This window comes from Acomys russatus, chromosome X (assembly GCF_903995435.1).
Source record: "Acomys russatus chromosome X, mAcoRus1.1, whole genome shotgun sequence".
Classification (NCBI taxonomy): domain Eukaryota; kingdom Metazoa; phylum Chordata; class Mammalia; order Rodentia; family Muridae; genus Acomys; species Acomys russatus.
In genome coordinates, this window is record NC_067169.1 from 81887217 (window position 1) to 81906261 (window position 19045).

The 19045-nt window shown below is 37.0% G+C and overlaps 1 protein-coding gene across 1 annotated transcript in view; it reads right to left on the reverse strand.

Moving 5' to 3' along the window:
- The window catches only part of Nup62cl (nucleoporin 62 C-terminal like), a 36887-nt gene extending 21410 nt beyond the window's left edge, over positions 1-15477 (reverse strand). The window contains exons 1-6 of the mRNA XM_051141269.1: positions 15377-15477; positions 12453-12609; positions 5998-6148; positions 5706-5755; positions 5437-5571; positions 2743-2854 (exon numbers count right to left, since the gene is read on the reverse strand). Coding sequence (XP_050997226.1) covers positions 2743-2854; positions 5437-5571; positions 5706-5755; positions 5998-6148; positions 12453-12609; positions 15377-15431 — 660 coding nt within the window. The 5' untranslated portion in view covers positions 15432-15477. The remainder of the gene's footprint in view (positions 1-2742; positions 2855-5436; positions 5572-5705; positions 5756-5997; positions 6149-12452; positions 12610-15376) is intronic.
- Positions 15478-19045: the final 3568 nt, after the last annotated feature.

A 19045-nucleotide genomic window follows, 5' to 3' on the forward strand; every position in this document is an offset into this window, starting at 1 on the left:
TCAAGTACAGGTTGATTATTCCATACCCAAAACTTTTGGAAAAGAATTGTTTCAGACTTTCTTTTCAATTTTTGGAACATTGTATTATATATAATGAAATATCTTGGAGATGGGAAACAACTCTAAACATGGAATTTATGTTTTATAAATCTTTAACATATAGCCTGAAGGTGATGTTATATAATATTTGTATTATACCTGCAGCTTTTCATGTGTGTTGGTTTGTTTGTTCAGTTGTTTGTCCTGTGCTACACAAGACTTTGAGCACTGAACTGCACCTCAAGTCCAGTTATGCCCATGTCTTTTGACCATGACCCATTTCATGGGTGTGGACTTTTCCACTTGTGTACCATTTCAGCACTGAAACCAGTTCTAGACTTTAGAGCATTTAAAATTTCAATATTTCATGTTAGGAGCAGTCAGTTTGCAAGTGGGAAAAATCAGTACGTCAATATAAATTCAAGAGTAATATAAACTGGCCCAGCTTTCCAAATGTACATTTTTATGGCATGTGTTAATAGTTTTAAAATATTTATGCCATTTTACTCAGTATTATACTACTTCCAAGGGCCTACCCAAATCTAAATATAACTGGTCATTACAAAGCTATGTTAGTTTGCCCCAAATTTGGAAATGATACCTCTATCAATAAAAATGTTAACTACATTTTGAAATTTGCCTCTAGTGAAATATCTTGGCAGCATCAAAATGCACATTGTCAGAAAATGACTAAAATTTTGAGAGAGGACCATGAAAACAGAAGGTAAAAATCAATATAGGTATGTTTCTGATTTTGTTTAAATAGAAGAACCCTTTTTGTATGTGCGCCAGCACTGTAAAAAGACTAGAAGAGATACATCAATATAAAAGGAAGGGATTGGTAATATTGATATTTTAATTTTCTTTATGGATTTTATAAAAATATAGCTGTGTAGCACAACATGGTATTTTCAATACAAATGTAAGTATTACTTGGTCACTCTCATTCACCCCAACACACAAGAGTAAAAAGAGCCACTAAATCCCAGCACTGTGAATGCTGGACACATAGCTTCTACTTTGGTTCTGTGATATAGAGCACACAGTAACAGGGCTTGTGATGACTATCACACTCTCCGTAAGAGCATTATCATTCAGCAGGTGTGTTTTTCCTGCTTTCTGTACAATGATTTATGCTAGCTGAAAAGAGGGATTCTTTCTTTCTTTCTTCGTCTTGATATCACACAGTAATTACCCTTAACCCACTCATCTTCAACATCTCAATTATCCCTGTCAGGAAAAATAAAAACAAAAGGCTATTTGCTACCAAAACAAACTGTATTTGTTTTACAAAAGCTATTTGCTGGACTATTCACTAGTAAAACAAAATAATCATGGGCCAAATTGAGAAAATGACAAAAATAGGATTTTACTAACTCTGTTTAACATTTCATTCATGTTAATACACTCCAGGACCAGAAACCAGTTCTGCACTCTGCTTAAATCTGGTAGAATTTATCTATGCATTGAAAACCTATCACAACAAACATTTTTGAATTTTGGAATTACATTCAGGTTCTAATAGAAATGTATGTTGTCAGCTCATGATCATCTCTGTGAACACGGGACAGATGGTAGCATTGGTAATTCCAGACTAATTTATATTTGTCATTGTTCAATTTTAGATTGATGCTAAGTAGGGAATAGCACTATTTTATGACTGAATGGGACTTACAGATCATTTATTCTATCCTCAGCATTTTGCAAAAGAAGGAGCCAGGACCCCAGGAGATTATGTGACAAACAAGATTCTAATAGTTTCTCAACTGTAACTGGCTGTCTTTTCATAATTAAAAAATCTGGTAACAATATGTATGCAGAGAAAGAATTGTCTGCCTCTAACTGGACAAAGAGCTTGGTAGAGAATAGTCACCACTTATGTATATGTTATTCATTCTCATTTACTCTGGTCCTAGCCTCACACCCATGCATAATTAATGAGGAAAAACACAATGGATGCTCCTACAATGGGGAGATCCCTTTTAGCATTAGTTCCATTGAGTGAGAGTGGGGAAAGAGAACTCCATCTAAGCTTCTGAGACAATAGGAAAAGATACAGGAAATGAGCTCTTTATAATTAGAGTATAGAAAAATGAAAGAGAAACCCCACTTCTTTCTTACTGCCAAATTGATTCACAGAATCTCAATTCTAACAGGACCCTCAGCCACATATTCCCATAATAGAATGTATTTGCTTTATGAACTAAGTAGTATTCTGCGAGGCAATTAGAGACAGGATGACAACATTTAACAAAAAATTTCTATGGGAAAATGTTAAGTTTTAATAGTTAAGTCACTATATGTGAACGATATAAATTAAAGAGTGCCTAAATACGTCTAACAGAGCTGGACATATCTGCTCATATTTATATGAGTATGTAAATAATTATGTTATGAAAAATTAACTAGTGAGTAAGTGAAAAAAAGTACTAGGATACATTTAATTATGCAGAAAGTAAATGCTGAATAACATCGAAAGACTCATTTATTTTACCCTCCTGGGAATAACTATAAAAACCTCACAACTATAAGCATTTACGAAATGTTTACTGTCCCACTAATCATGCCTAAGAACTTCATATCTTTAGAGGGCAGATAAGGAGCACTCTGGAGGACAGGCAAATGTGACTAATTAAAAGACCTATAGAGGGATAATTTCATATGAAATCTTAACCATCTAAATCAAAAGAGCAGGAATCATACCGGTTCAGTAGGATCAGCAGGACGAATCAGTGTATTCAGGTAAACAATAATGTCCTTGAGATCTTGAGACATTCTTTTCAGCTCAGCATCTATAAGTTGAGCCAACTGGTAGCTGCAAAAGCAAGTGAAAGAAGCATTTTCTTACTTCTCCTGTTACTGACATACAGAGATGTAATTGTCAACTAGATTTATCTCAATTCCCCAACATTCACATTGGTTCCCAGTTATGATCAATGACATACAGCCTTATGGATTCAACGTTTGGAAACTTATTACCGCCATAACCCAAGACTGTGATGGCCAAGGCAAAGCCTCTGGCTAAATTTCTGATGAGTATTACAGTAAAGGAACCTTTTGGGGAAACAAAACATAGGACATTTGGATAGATAGAAGATTAGTGTTTAGCAATATTCAATAAGTGTTGAGATTTCTTTAATGATAGAGAATACATAAAATTTCGTAGTAAACCTTACATGATATAGTATAGCAAGCAACAAAGGATTTTTTTCCTCTTTTTTTTTTTTTTTTTTTTTTAACTTTTTGAGATAATTTTTTTTCTGTGTGTAGCCCCGCTGTCCTGAAACTCTCCTTGTAGACCAGCTGGTCTCAAACTCCCAAAGATCTGCCCACCTCTGCCTCCCAAGTTCTAGGATTAAAGGCATGTGCCACCATGCCTGGCTAACAAAGGATATTTTGAGAAATGAGCTTTACAACATTAAAAGGTAGATACATCTAAGTTTACTACAAAATGATCAGTGGCCTAAACTCTCAAAAATTCCACTCAAACTGCTTATGAGACAAACAGAGCAGGAAGGGGAGACGGAGAAAACTTGACTGATTTACTCCACTTTATCAATATGCTTACAAGAATGAAAAGTGAACAGACGATTTCTCAACCTTATTATCTATAAAATTAAAAGATTCAATTAGATTTCTTGGTAATTATCTTGCTTGCCTAAACTGTTGAGAATTCTGGTGAACGTATTATTGCAATATGGATCTGACTACAAAAGAGCAATTGGAAAGCAATTAATGTTTCTAAGGTTCACCCCCCACCACAATCTACAGTTAGTATATCCTAAAAATGTGTTTTAGAAACAAATCAAAAACGACGAAATACTGTTGGGCATGGTGGCACATTCCTGTAACCACAGCACTTGCAAAGTGTAGGTAGGAATCCCAAGCTTTTCAGTTCAGCCTTCACTGTTACATAGTTTGTGCTAGATGAGTGAGAGCTTCTCCCCTCCCCCAAAAAAGGTGATAAAAATAGCCAGGCAGTGGTGGCGCACACCTTTAATCCTAGCACTCGGGAGGCAGAGGCAAGTGGGTCACTGTGAGTTCGAGGCCAGCCTGGACTACAAAGTTAGTCCAGGACAGCCAAGGCTACACAGAGAAACCCTGTATCGAAAAAAACAAAAAAATAAAAAAAATTTTAAAAATATAGTATGTGTCAGGCTTGGTGGTACATACCTACAATCCCAGGACTTAAGTGGTGGAAGCAGGTGGATCTCTATGAGTTCAAGTACAACCTTGTCTATTTAGGGAGTCCTAGGCCAGGTTGGTGTACATACAGAGTTGCAAGCTATACATGGATACATAGTCAGACTCTGTCTCAAACAAGGAAATGATGTGTGTGTGTGTGTGTGTGTGTGTGTGTGTGTGTGTGTTTGTATTTCAAAGAAACAATAGAGCACAAAAGAGAAAAGAAGGAAAGAGGAAGAAAACAAAGACAGAAATATAGAAGTGGAAATAAAATGGAGGTCAGTATAGATTAGCTGTACTTATCTACATTTAAATTCCTACAAAAACATTAACTTGCAAGCCTTATAAAGAATGAGTTCAGTGGCAGAGCACTTGCAGAAGCTCAGCTGGGCACTGTGATGTGTGACTGCAGTTCCTGCTATTCACAATGATAAGGTGACAGAATCGCTTTTACCCAGGAGTTTGACATAAAGCTGGGCAAAACCGGTAAGAACCTGTCTTCAAACCCAAGGGAAAAAAAAATCCAAAACATAAAAAGCCCATCTCAATGCACTAACAAGCCATTGGCAACACGAGTCCAGATTAGTCTCAATTTAGATTATGTAGTACATTCACACAACATCTCTTAATGCTTTCTAAACAGGCCTGATTATCAAATCTCAGGTCCAGGAACAGAGTTACCATGGGAACGCTGACAATGAACAGATACAAGGTAAAGACTGAACAGTACACAAATGAAACACACCTAACCTGAAACACTGACAAAAATCATTCCATTTTTGAAAACCATAGTTTATCCTCAAATTAACAGCCTGTCTTTGAAATATCAAATAATGTATGACTAAAATGACTGTGAATATTCAGGTTTAGATATGTCACTATGAGGAGAACAGAAATAATCTACAATACTGTGATATCACAGATAAGCTTTGTATTTCTAACTTAATAATACACTTGAAAAATATAAAAACTTTATAATAGACAAACATGAGCTTGATATTTATAACAGTGAATGAAATGCTGTGAAATAAAGCTGCCAGAATGACTTCCTCATTTCCAAGCCTCAGTTAAAATTAAACATGGAACTGTCAAACAAGCTGATAAATAACAACTAGAAGAGCATGCCCTTTTCTACCAATATTTATTTTCTGCTTTATGAGTCAATTTCTCCCTCCTTCTGCCCAATTTTTCAATCTTTATTTAGTTACTTACATTAGGTGATACTCTTTGTCCACAGACGGCAGATTAAAAGCCCCACTCTGTTCCTTCAAATAGTCCTCTACAGGAGTCAACATATGTTCCAGTTCCTTCTGCTGTGTCAGGATAAGATCCAGTTCTTGCTCCAGCCTGAATACAACAAGTCAACAGAAGGGCTCATGAAAGCAGTTTTGGGTAACAAATTAAATGCCAATAAGCAGCAAGGGGGAAAATGGAACAAAAGTATCTTGAATATTTCAATGAAAAGAAGTCAAGGTTCTAACCTGTTCTGGTCCATTTTCACTTTTTCCACTTTGTTATACAACAGAGTAATCTTTAAAGAGAAATAGGAACAACATGATGTTGATATTCAAATTTTCTCAATGATTTTAGAACAATATACATTTTCTCAAACATGTCTCAACTCCCAAACATTTCCTTCCTAATTCAGGAATGTTTTTAAGCTACTCATCAATATTGAAACAAGCAACTAATCATACAACCAAAGTGTACTCTCTTGTGTTTATCTGAAAATAGTTGTACAATACAGGAAGATTAATGAGAATATCTTCCTACCTCATTAACAGTCTCAATCAATGCCTGGTTCCAGGCATTGAATTGGCTGGCCTGATAAAGAAGCTGTTTTTCTTGCTCTTGTAAGTCAAGGTTCCAGTTGTTGGCCATACTATCCAGAGGACCGTATGTCATCACAGGAGTAACTATTGAGCTAAAAACATGAAAAAGATGATCACATTTATTAAAATAATTTAAAATAAAAATACAGGAAGACTAGGGAAGAAAAGCTTGTGAGGAGATTCTCAAATCTGTTTTCCAACAAAATCATAACATGTAAAGATGATTTTAAAACATCCAGTTAAATTCTTTGAAAACTATCCTAAGGGAATAGAGCAAATTAATACTTCTTACTATGTCTACTAAATCAAAGTAAAAACAGTAAGGCCTGGACCACAGTCTGCTTCCCCTCTTCCTGCTATGTCAGCACAGCATGTTGGAAGCTCCAGAAATTAGTCATCTTAATCAAAGTGTGCTTTTGAGTACCAATCACAAAAGATGGGCATCGCTTAACCACAAGGAGCCCTCCATCATACAGAACTCCAGCTTCCATGCCATCTGTATTTAAAAAGCTCACCGTTGATGGTGTGATCAGGACAGTTAGGTCATGCTCTGACTCTAGCACGGGTAGCATCAGTGAAGCTCAATGGGAGGTAATAGGAAACACTTTCCTGGCAGATGCAGGTACATTCTAATTTCCTACTGGAGTACTAATAATGGGAACATATATTGGCAGGCTGAAACTAAATCCTCTCTCAAAAGCAACAAGATTTAACAAGAGTAACTAAGGTAGGATTAATCATTAGACCTCTGCATTTGCTCTGGCATCACAGGGATCCAGTAGAGTATCTAATCTCTAAAGACTGAACACATCGAGACAAGTTCAGACTGGTAAGGACTCCCATTTCCCCCACTCTGGAACTCAACAAGACTCCGTGGAAAGTTTAACCTTCACGCTGACTGGCCAAACCAAAAGTTGAGTCTGATCAAAGTAGGCCTATCCTCTTTTTCCCACAAGCTTTGTATCCATGAAGCACAGTAGAGGGCCAAGCTGCCATGTCAATAGAGTATCAGTAAGGCCAAAGACGGTTGTATGAGGTAGAGTGGTTGACATCCTGCATCCCCTGTTAGCAAGGTCCAAGTAGTTGAAATTTTGCCTGACCCTATATCTATTAGGTATTGAATCAGCTCATCACTTGCATCTTCATCTGGTGCTCCTGGCCCCATCTGCAAGCTGGGCTTACATTTCTACAAGAGGAAGTGAAGTGGTGTGACGCAGTGTCCCACTCTCTTAGGGAATGAGTCAGCAGAGCTAAACGTCCATACCACCTGTGTGCACTGAGGCAATATGACTCACAAGCCCATTTTACTGGGGTGCTGAGAGCAAGGACCAGTCGGCAGCTAAACATGAATATACACGCACCCTCTGCACTATATCTCAACAAAGAAACTATCTAATAAAAAGAAAGAAGATATAAATAGGACCGAAACACTCCTAACATAATAGACAAACATCCATGACACAATAAAAACGATCCATATCAAGAACTAGGGAAATCACCACTTGAAAGAGAAAAGACTAGCAACACTGATAAAAACAGTAAGAGGTATCAGATTTGGGGAACTGTCTGAGAGGAAGTTTAAAGCAGCCACTAAAAACATCTGAAGAGGGCAATTTTTAGTCCTCTTGGGAAAAAAACCCAAAGAAATGGGAGTGATAAAACGCAAATGGAAAATATACAACTGCAAAAGAAAATAACTGGAATAATAAGCCCACTTGAAAGGTTTGACACTAGAGTGGAGCTTGCAGAAAGCAGTCAGTGAATTTAATGGCAGATAATTAAAATGTACAGAACAACAAAGAGAAAAACAGAGACAAATGGAAAAGGTCTCAAGGACATAGGAGGACAATCATAAACAGGATAAAAGTATATGTAAGAGAAGTTCCAGAAAAAGAGAATGAGCCTGAATATTGGAAAGAAAAGGTTGCAAACGTCTATAATTTGGGAAAAAACATAAACATGATGATTCAAAAAGTTAAACAACCCAGAATTGCATAACTTACAAAGATCCGTGTTGTAAGGCAACGGTGATAGCCATTACATTATGGAAATGGCCCTACAAAAATCCATGGTAAGATACAGAGTAATTGCACTTCCGGAAGGTAAAGATGATTTTTTTTTTTTTTAAATCGTTGAAGCAACTAGACAGGGAAGAAATGTGATTCAAAGAGAAGCTGGCTTCTCATCTGAAACTTAGAGGTTTGAGAGAAGTTGAACACTTTCAAAGTACTGAAAGGAGGAAAAGAAGTGTTCCTCTTGACCTTCATATTTTCAGAAATGAAGAAATAAAGGTATCTATGCAAGTGAAACAATAAGGTAAAATATTGCTTACAAATCTAGCCATGAAGAATCACTCTGCAGAAAGAAAATGAGAGGTCTTGTAATGTGCTTCAAACTGGCTGAAAAAAAGCAAAGCATTGTTCACTCTCAATGTTTTTTAGATTGTATTTGATGGCTAGAATGAAAAAACACAACCTTCTGTGGTGTTATGTTCAATGTACATAGAAGAAATACTTGAGACAACAATACTTCCAAGATCAAAGTAAGAAAAGTGAGTAATGAGTTTCTCTATTTGACCCAAAATGGTAAAAATGTCACTATGAATAGATTGTTTTAAGTTATACATGCATACCTTAAAATCCACAGCAAGCAGTAAACATTTATATGAAACAAAGTATTAAAAACACCATATACACAACAAGGGGAAACTCTTTGAAAATATCTAGCAATAATAGGAAGATTAAAAACAAGGAGAAACGGAATACAAACCAAAAGTAAAAATCAAATAACCAAACAGCAGGAGTCAAGCTCTGATAGTCAATATCTGCTTTACATATAAATGTGCTAACTATAACAAATAAAAAACAGTGATTGACATTGTGGCTTTAAAACATACAACACTATATGGCCTACAAGAAATCACTCCAAAGATATGGATAGGATAAAGGTAAAAGAATTTCTGAAGGTGTAAAGAAAAGATGATGTTCCTATTACTGAACAACAAAAATTACCATATTCAAAGTCAAGGGGAATTACAGAATAGCGCCAAGGAGAGCTGCCAATCTAAATGTATATGCAACCAAACAATAAAGCCTCAAGATACAAGAGAAAGCAATAGAGACAGCATAGATCATGAAAACAGAAGATGGAACTATTTAGGGGGAAGGAAAGGATCACTAACAAGAAGTGTATGTGGGAAATAGGGAAGAGCAGCAGGGGTGCCAACGAAAGCAAATTATAATGTGTGTGTGTGAGTGTGTAAATATTGTAGTGATGCCCATTTCTTTGTGTGGTAATCAAAAAGTAAATTTAAAAAACTACAAAGGGCACTAAAATATTCTCAATAGAAAAACTGAGAGAGCTAAAGAGACAAAATAAGGCAAATTCAAAATTATTTAGTAGAGAACTTCAAAAAGCTACTCTCCACAATGGAAGGGACTAGACTGGACCAGGCAAAACTCCAAAATCTGAAAATACAGTAACAGAATCTAACAGACATACATAGAACATTACACTCAGTAAAAGATAACAGAATATTTAAGTTTCCATGGAGCATTCTGCAAGATGGGCCATTTCATCACACATAAGAAAAGTCTCAATAAATATAAAATAACTGAAATCACATGGAACATGTTCACTGACTATAACTAATTCAAAAAAGAAAAGAAGAAAATCCCAGAACACTTGAAAATTAGACAACATGCTTCCAAATAATCCTTAGCTCAAAGTGAAATCAGAGCATAATGAAAGATGTGAGCCTCGGAAAAGCAGTGCAGAGGCTATTTATAGCACTAAACGCTGCCCTCAGAGGAAACTGCCTCAAATCAATAGTCCAAGATCATCCGTTAAGAAACTAGCAAAAGAAAATGAACCCAATATAATCAGGACGAAAGAATCAACAGTGGATAACAATGATCCTGAAAACAGGGAAGTTTTACAGAATAATCAATGAAGCAAAAGCTGGTACTTTAGAGAAATATCAATAAAATTCACATAAGAAAGACACAGGCCACCTATGTCAGAAATGAAACAAAAATATCTCTCCAATATAGAAAAGACAATAAGGCGGGACCACAAACAACTTTATGCTCATGAATTTTGGACTTGTTCCTTTAAAAAGCACACACTGCTGAAACTCATTAATGATGAACTAGACAGTCTGGCTGGTTCTGGATCCATTAAATAAGCTTATTTTTAATTTATAGGATTCTGCATGAGATTTATCTGGATGTAGAAGTTTTCATTAATGAAATATTTAATGAATCAGTACCAACTTTACAATTCCTTTGGGAAAACAAGAATAAGAATGCCTCCCAGAGCATTTTATAAGTTGTAAAGTTGGTCCTAATTTATTAAAATGTTAGTTCTGTTATCAAAACTTAAGAGAAAAAACCAAATCCACATGCATACATGCAAATACATAAATAAAAATGCCAAAGTATATCAAATATGTATATAGCATAGCCAGCCAGAATAGAGATGACTATAAGGACACGGCAGGACAGGGACCCACGTGAGCTTACAGCAGGTGTGACAGCATGCCCAGGCCTGTGCAAGCCCAAGCCAGTCCAAACCACAACATGCAAACAGTAGGTAGGCATGAAGTCCCACCCTTAGCCTAACTGCTCGGAGAGGGACAGTGAGCTTTTCTTCAAGAGTGTAGCTGGAGAGGAAGTCCATACATCCAATGAGGAAAATACGGTCAGGACAAATCTTGATGGGTGTAAAAAAAAAAAAAAAAAAAAGAATAGAGGACACAAACTTGGGCTAGTAGGATTGGGCTGGATCTGGGAGGGGTTGGAAGAGAGGATGAATATGATCAAAACACAGTATAGTAAACTCTCAATGAACTGAGAAAAAATTAAATATGCACAACATCATTAGACATTAACATTCAAACCACAATAAGATCACATCTGTAAGAAGCATAAAAAAGCCACAACCGAACAAGTAAATACGGACAATCTACGTAACTCAAACATTACTAGTAGGAACAGAGAGTGGCATAGCCACTCTGGGAAAGTGTTTGTCACCTAAAAATAATAAATACACAAATGTCACACTGACAAGCACTTACATGCCTAGACCAGATACATAGGACTTAGGTTCACAAAAACACATGTACACACATGTTCATACCATAATCCCAAACCTGGAAATCACATAGATGCCTATCAACACTTCCGTGCTTAGACAAACCACATTATATCCAGCAGGGAATACCACTCAGAAAAAAACTATTGGGTGGAACTTGAGGAATTATGCCAAGTGAAAACAAAAGGCCAATTCTTAGAGGATACATATGTATCATCTGTAGAGCATTTAAAAAATATTGTAAATATGAAAATGAAGAACAGATTAATTACTGCCCAGAGTTAAGGAAAGAAGGAGAGGTGTGCTCATTATAGGGCACCCAGAGGAATCCTTGTGGTGACAGAACTTTTCTGTATATCTTTAAAAATTATTTTTACTATTTGCTTTTACTTTTCGTGGGTTTTTTTGTTTTGTTTTTCAAGATGGGGTTTCTCTGTGTAGCCTTGGCTGTCCTAGACTTGCTTTGTAGACCAGGTTGGCCTCGAACTCACAGAGATCTGCCTGCCTCTGCCTCCCAAGTGCTGGGATTAAAGGCGTGAGCCACGACATTGGGCTTATTTTTATTTTTTATGTGTGTATATCTGTGTGAGTGTGTGTACATGTAAACAGGTGCCCATCGGAAGAGGGTGTTGGAACCCCTGGAGCTGGAGTTCTGGGCTATTCTGAGCAGCTTGACATGAATGCTGAAGTCTAAACTGCAGTCCTGTGGAATAGCAGTGAGAGCTCTATGGAGCACTCTTCCTCTTGCGCTCACTCTGCCAAGATTTCACTTGACTGCATCGATGTCAATAGTCTAGCTTGTTCTATACTATAGTAATGCAAGATCCTGTCATTGTAGGAACTGTACAAAGGATACACAGGGTGTTTCATGTAATATGCAAGTTTATGTAAGTTCTAGTGTTTGACTGCTTGAATTATCTATCATGGCACACACATTCCAAAGTGCATGACTATTAAAGGATAGCCTGATCTCGATGTATTCCAGTCTTCTATAAAACAGGACCCCCAGATAGTATCTATTTTATAGGATAATTGTGAGCATTAAACCATGTGGTGTTCTTAAAGTATTGTCATCTTGCTAAACATACAGAATCACACATAAATTATAGCTCTTAGTAGCACAAGTAACGACTGCATTACAACAGTCTCACAGAAGCCTGTTGACTGTTCCCCTTCCAGAGCTACAGTTTTAAAAAGCCTTCGCTGTTCCCTCAACTGATTTATAAAGTCCTAGTCTAAAGCTACCTGTGCAATTATGCCTAAAAGGTAATAAAACAAAAGATGAAGAATAGACAAGCTTACTTTACACTCATAGTAACAGGTAGAGAAGCCACATTAAGTAAACCATTGTTATTCATCCAAGGTACTGCTGGAGGCTTGAAATACATGTTGAAGCAACTTGTAGTTGTGGTGGTGGTGTTGGTGGTAACTGTGGTAGTGGTGGTCGTTGATGTTGTGGCTAGAAAATAAAATAGATAGCGTTGGTAAGAATCTACAGTGTTGGGGCTGGAGAGATGGCTCAGTGGTTAAGAGCACTGCCTGCTCTTCCGAAGGACCCGGGTTCAATTCCCAGCACCCACATGACAACTCACAACTGTCTGTAACTCCAAGATCTGACACCCTCACACCAATGTACATAGATTAAAGTTAAATAAAATATATTTTAAAAAAAGAATCTACAGTGTTAGTAAGACACAAGAAACTTGCCTCACTCAAGATTTTCTTTTCAACAAACGGGGAGTCACTTGTTAATGAGAATTTGAAATCAAAGCCATGGATTTGAACTCAACACTTTTGCAATATGAAGTGGCATACTGCACACCAGGCATCTAAATTAGCCTTAGTGCTGAAAATTAAAACTCCTGGAGCGACTCATTAAAATACAAAACATAACTTAACCCACTCTGTAACCATTAAGGGAATTCAATCACTTTTCAAAGCTCTTCCCATAAATATTGAAACTCCAGACCCAGATGGCCTCACTGGTAAGTTCCACTAAGCTTTCAGTGAAAAAATAGTTGCAACATACACAAAACCTCTGTACATATTTTACATAATAACATGACTGTATCTGAGAACTTAGTACAAACAACACGACGAAATCAACAGGCTGGTAGGTACTATATCTCAATATATCTTGTAAAAGTGCCTTACCATTTTGAAAAGCTATGTTCTTTTTTAAAATTTTATTTTATTTATTTATTCAGATTACATCTCAATTGTTATCCTATCACTTGTATCCTCTCGTTCCTCCCTCCCTCCTGCTTTCACCCTGAAAAACTATGTTCTTGTCAGTAGGGGAGAGTGCCTATCTCTCTACATCTTAGCTAACACTGAGCATGCATGTTTGACAACCTGGTAAGCAAAAGCCTCTCAAAATTTTATTTACATATCAAACCTCTTTTATAACTTTTTGTTGTTATATCCTGTCTACAATGCCTTGCCCTCTTGTGGATTAAATCTGAATAATCTCAAACAGATTAAGTCCTATGTTTTCTATTTTGTTGCTGTTTTCTAGTCATAATTTTCATAACTTCAATAGCATTATTGATCCTCACTATATGCCAAACATATAAAGAACAATGCAAAGAAATTATGGCTGTTGGGGATTAGGAATCTATTATTTTCCTCTTTTTGATCTTCTGTAGTTTTGGACATTCTTGGCAATTAAATGGTTCTTATGTAACATGAAATTTGTAATGAAATATTACTTGTACTCAATGGTTAGCCTATCTTCCCCAATTAGCAATATGTTCAGGATAATGGCTGTACTATATAACCAGAGAACTCATGGTGCCTGCTAAAATATACTGACTAGTCTAAGAGAGCCTGGTCTACTCCATTGCTGTTGAGGGAACAGACTCAGGAGCCCCTGCTGTTTCCAGGTAACTCTATCTGTTGCTCCTGGTTCATAGTACATTCAGCTAGCAATGAGTGTGTGAACCGCAGGAAGCTGCCCCATCTGTCAGCGGCTAGTGAGAGGACCCGACACAGAAAGCACAAGCTAGCTAGAACAGATCAGAACCGCATTCTCAAAAATTGAGTGACATGGAAGACGTACCTGTCAACCTAAATAAACATAAAGGAATCTCGAATCTTATTCAAAAGCTATGATGACTTCTTTGTAACCTTTTTTTTCTGTATAGTATTCTTAATTTATTTTCCATGCTATCTTTAAAGGCATAAACTAGTTCTGGTATATTTGAGTAGCAATAATATTTCAGTTAGTACCAAAAGAAGTAATGAATTTCAGACTTTTAGTAGATAAAATATAAAGAGCATAATCTGGGAATGTTCATAAGAAGACACTATAGCAAGGCTCCAACACTTGTCATCCTTTTTGTGTTTGTCATAAACACAATAAGGATTTCTTCCATTCTGGTGTACTTAGAAAGCTTCCTTTCTTATTCCGTTTGTGTTTGTTTGTTTGTTTGAGACAGGGTCTCCCTGTGTAGCCCTGGCTGTCCTGGACTCGCTTTGTAGACCAGGCTGGCCTCGAACTCACAGCGATCCACCTGCCTCTGCCTCCAGGGTGCTGGGATTCCACACCAGGCCCATTTTTATTCTTAATAGTTATCTCAAAATACCATAGTGCTAATGAGGTAGATGTTAAATGCATCTTTTAAGTCATATTTTCTGTGGTGGTTTGAATGAGATTAGCCTCCATAGGCTCCTATATGACTGAATACTTGGTTCTCAGTTGGTGAAATAGTTTGAGAAGAATCAGAGGTGTGGCCTAGTTGGAGGAGGTGTGTCATGGGGGTGGGCTTTGAGGTTTCAAAAGCCAATGCCATTCTTGGTTAGCTCACACTCTCTCTGCCCTTTGGCTATGAATCAGATGGAAGCTCCCAGCTGCTGCTCCAGGGCCATGGTTGCTGTCATCATGTTTCCTGTCATGATGGTCATGGACTCTCACCTTATAAAACTCTAAGCAAACCCAAATAGACTCTTTTTTTTTCTATAAACTGCCTTGGGCATAGTGTCTTACCACATTGACTTGAAGGTAACTAAGACATTAACTGGTATAATAATAAAAAAATAAAACTTCACAGCTAAAGCCACAATAATGAGCTTCATGCAAAGCTACTACTGACATCAACACTCATACATTATTTAAAACAGCGATTATTTATAAGATGCAGGAGATCTATAGCTTCTATTGGGAAATTGAGTTAAGTGGGCTCATGGGAAAGAACAGTAATTTCCTTAAAATGAGTAAAACTTACATGCAAGTCCCTGGGAATCCATGAAGGCAGGAACATTTGGCTTTGAAGGAAACATAGTACTTGAAGTTTCACTGATGGTCACAGCAGTAGATGGTAGATGCAATCTACAAATCAAAGTAACAAGCAAAATATAGTGACTGGAAAGAACTCTCCAATGGTAAAACACCAGTACGAGATTCATTTACACAGGGAAATAAAAACAAATGAGATGTCCTAAATTAAAAAGGAATAGTAAATGCCTCATTTTAAAAATCTTCTTCTGTACTGCCTGCGAAGTGCCTTCTAGCAACCTCAGCTCAAACAGTAAACAGATGAGAAACACCCGCTTCCTGGAACTCCTGTGAAAATATTTGAAACTGGTGAAAGTGGCTTTTTTTTTTCTATTGGAAATTATCCTAAGGGTATACAGTGAATGAAGAAACATTTCTTCCAGACCATCTGTTAGAAGTCAGTGATCTCACAGTGATGGTCTAAATATGGCACATGAGCCATAACTCACTGCCTCCTTCCATCTTCTTCCTTGCCTTTGTCCAAGTAACACTCTAGATAAGAGTGGATTAGAAGACTGGTGCTCTCTGGCCCTGGCTCTGAATCAAGGAAGACAAGCTTTCCATGAGAAAGCCAGCAGCCAGCATTCTCAGCACCAGCAACACAGATGCAAAGGGCAAAATTCCTGGTGAGTACAGCCAAAGCTTCCGGGACTTGTTTCTTTTAGCCAGTTACCATTCACAGGAGAGAATCCCCATGACACAGAGGCCTCCGAAGAGTAGGTTGGATTCTGATTCCCTCGCCTGACCTCATTTCAAGCTCTGTTCCCCATGTGAAGACTCACTCAAGATCAGTGGTTGTTACCACTGCCCAGTACCCAATGTCCTAGCTCAAAGAAAGATTTTGCCCCAGAGCTAATAGCTGCTGCTCCTAAGAACAGAGAGGTCCCAAAACCTTCCCACAAAGAAATGACTTTGTGTAAAACAGAACATGAAGTTGTTCCAGCTGAAGGATTCCCTCTAAGAAGATGATGATTTGGTAGTGAGCAATTAAATGGTGACACATAGCTTTATGATAACAACAAGTTAGGCTCCCCATCCTCTAGTCTACAGTGATAACAAGGATGAATTAAGCACTGATCTATGCTGTATTATGAACAAATCTGGGAACTAGTAAGCTAAATGAAGGGGAAAAAAGACACAAAAGACAATGTGTTGCCTGATTTCAATTATATGAAGTGTCCAGAATAGGCAAAGCCATAGAAAGTGTAGTAGTGGTTGCCAGGGCTGCGGGATGGACGGGGGAGGTGTTTAATGGAGGGTGACTGCTAACTGGTTACAGGGTTTCTTTTAGGCGTAATGAAAATGTTCTCAAGTTTCATGCTGGCGATGGTTGTGTACTCTGTGGCTATATTAAAAACCACTGAATTGTACAATTTCTAAGAGTGAATTGCAAGATGTGAATTATATGTCAATTATACTGTTATTAAAAAACACATTATCATCTCCGGAGATGGAAAAAAACCAGCATTTGACAAAAATGGAATGCCCTTTCATGATAAAAACACTCAACAAACCAGAAAGATATGGGAACATCCTCAACTCTTCCTAGTGATTTTTAATAACACGAAATAGCAAGGCTATTTATTCTGCCGTATGTTGTAAATGCTCTCCTACCTCAGTTTGTCAATGGCTTTTAATTTTGTTATTATTCTATAAGTTGCCAAATCTTTCCATCAAATTTTCCCTTTATGGTCTAGTCTAGGTCTCAATACCACATTTAAAAAGGCCTTTCCTCTTAAACAAAAGAAAAAAAGTGTTGAACCTAATTGTTAGGAGAAAACTACAAATTGTCCTTACATTGAGAGCAATTTCACATAACAGATGACATCAACTCAAAAACTACTAGTGTACTCAATTAAAGACATCAAGAAAAGATAAAACAAGAAGCCTCATGGATTTCTAATTAGAGTGTAAAGTGGCATGGCTTTTGTGGAAAGGAGGTGGTCGGCGTTTTAAATATTACAAATGCAACTATCATTTGAGATAGAAATGCTTCAGGAAATTTATCTATAAACAACGCACTTTACCACAGAACTACCTAGAATCGACTAATTAATTGTACCCTTAAAGTGCTGAGGGTTTTTTTTTTTTGTTGTTGTTTATTGTTGTTTTGTTTTGTTTTATTTGGTTTGGTTTTTCAACACAGAATTTCTGTGTAGCCTTGGCTGTCTCAAGTCTCACTCTATAGACCAGGCTGGCTTTGAACTCAGAGATATGCCTGCCACTGCCTCTGCTTACTAGGATTAAAGGCGTGTGCCACCACTGTCCAGGCTAATTTTTAATGCATATTTTACCACAATAAATATGTAAGATGTTCTTGTGTACTTGTGAAATCACCTAAAATAATATCCAAGGTCCAAATGGTAGGGTGAGACACTTGGTAAAAGGACAGAATGGAGTCCTGTAATCTCTACACAGGTGCCACGGCACACAAATACACACAATAAATAAATAAATGTTATAAAATGATACCCATTACTTTACATTACTGTTTGTATCGGCATAAGAGAAAACTAATATATCAATCACCAAAGGAGTGGATATACAAATTCTAGTACACACAGATCATGGGATACTATGATGACATGAAAAATAGGCTAAAGCATCTCTCAATGGTGTGAAACGAACTCAAAAGGTTTTAAACGAGTATAGTATAACATTTACAAATTGAAAACGCAAGGTGTGCGCTAGTATATAGGATATATTATCTATATCTGAAAAAAGATGGAAGACTGAAGCTTCTGGTGTGGCTAAGTGCCACAAGATGATGCAAGCCTGAGAACCGGAGTTCTGACCCTGGAAGCCTGGGAGAGAATGGACTCAAAAAAAAAAAAAAAAAAACTCCATGTATGCTACGCCATGTGTGCCAACCCCATCTCTCTCCCTCCTCCCATCTCTCTGTCTGTCTCTGTCTCTGTCTCTCTCTCTCTCTCTCTCTCTCACACACACACACACACATGCACACACATACAAATAGCAACTATGATAATCATAATTTCTAAAGGTGGAAGGCTAAGAACACAACTTTTTGTCACTGAAAAGCTCTGGAAGGAAGAACATTGTGACTGTGGTTAGCTGGGTATAGCACATCTATCTGTAGTATTTATAGCTTTATTTCGAAGCCATTTGCCTATATTATTTACAAATTAGAAATAAGTACATGTTCTTGTAGCCAGTGTGGAAAACATTACTTACATACTTTCATATTCACCTACGCCTTTAAAATATTTATGTACTCTATTTTCTACCGTTAATTTGTGCAATATTTCTTATGATTAATATTTTAGGCAAACAACAGTTACAAGTCATTTATTCAATTTTTTTTACCCTCTCCCCCTAAGGATTTGAAATGCCACCTTCATGCACATAGGTTTGTTTCTGTGCCTTAAAATATTCCACTGATTATTTTTCTTCCTGTGCCTCTTACATAATAGAAGCTCAATAATTACAGCCATGGAATTATTTATTTTTACATTACATACCATTTTAAACTTATAGGCAGAGCATCAACTATGCATTTTGATATATCTTTCTAAAAGCACTCCATCATTATCTGCCTTACAAAACATTAGGGATGGCAGGTCCCATGCATTTATTCCTCCATTTGAATTTTAGAATC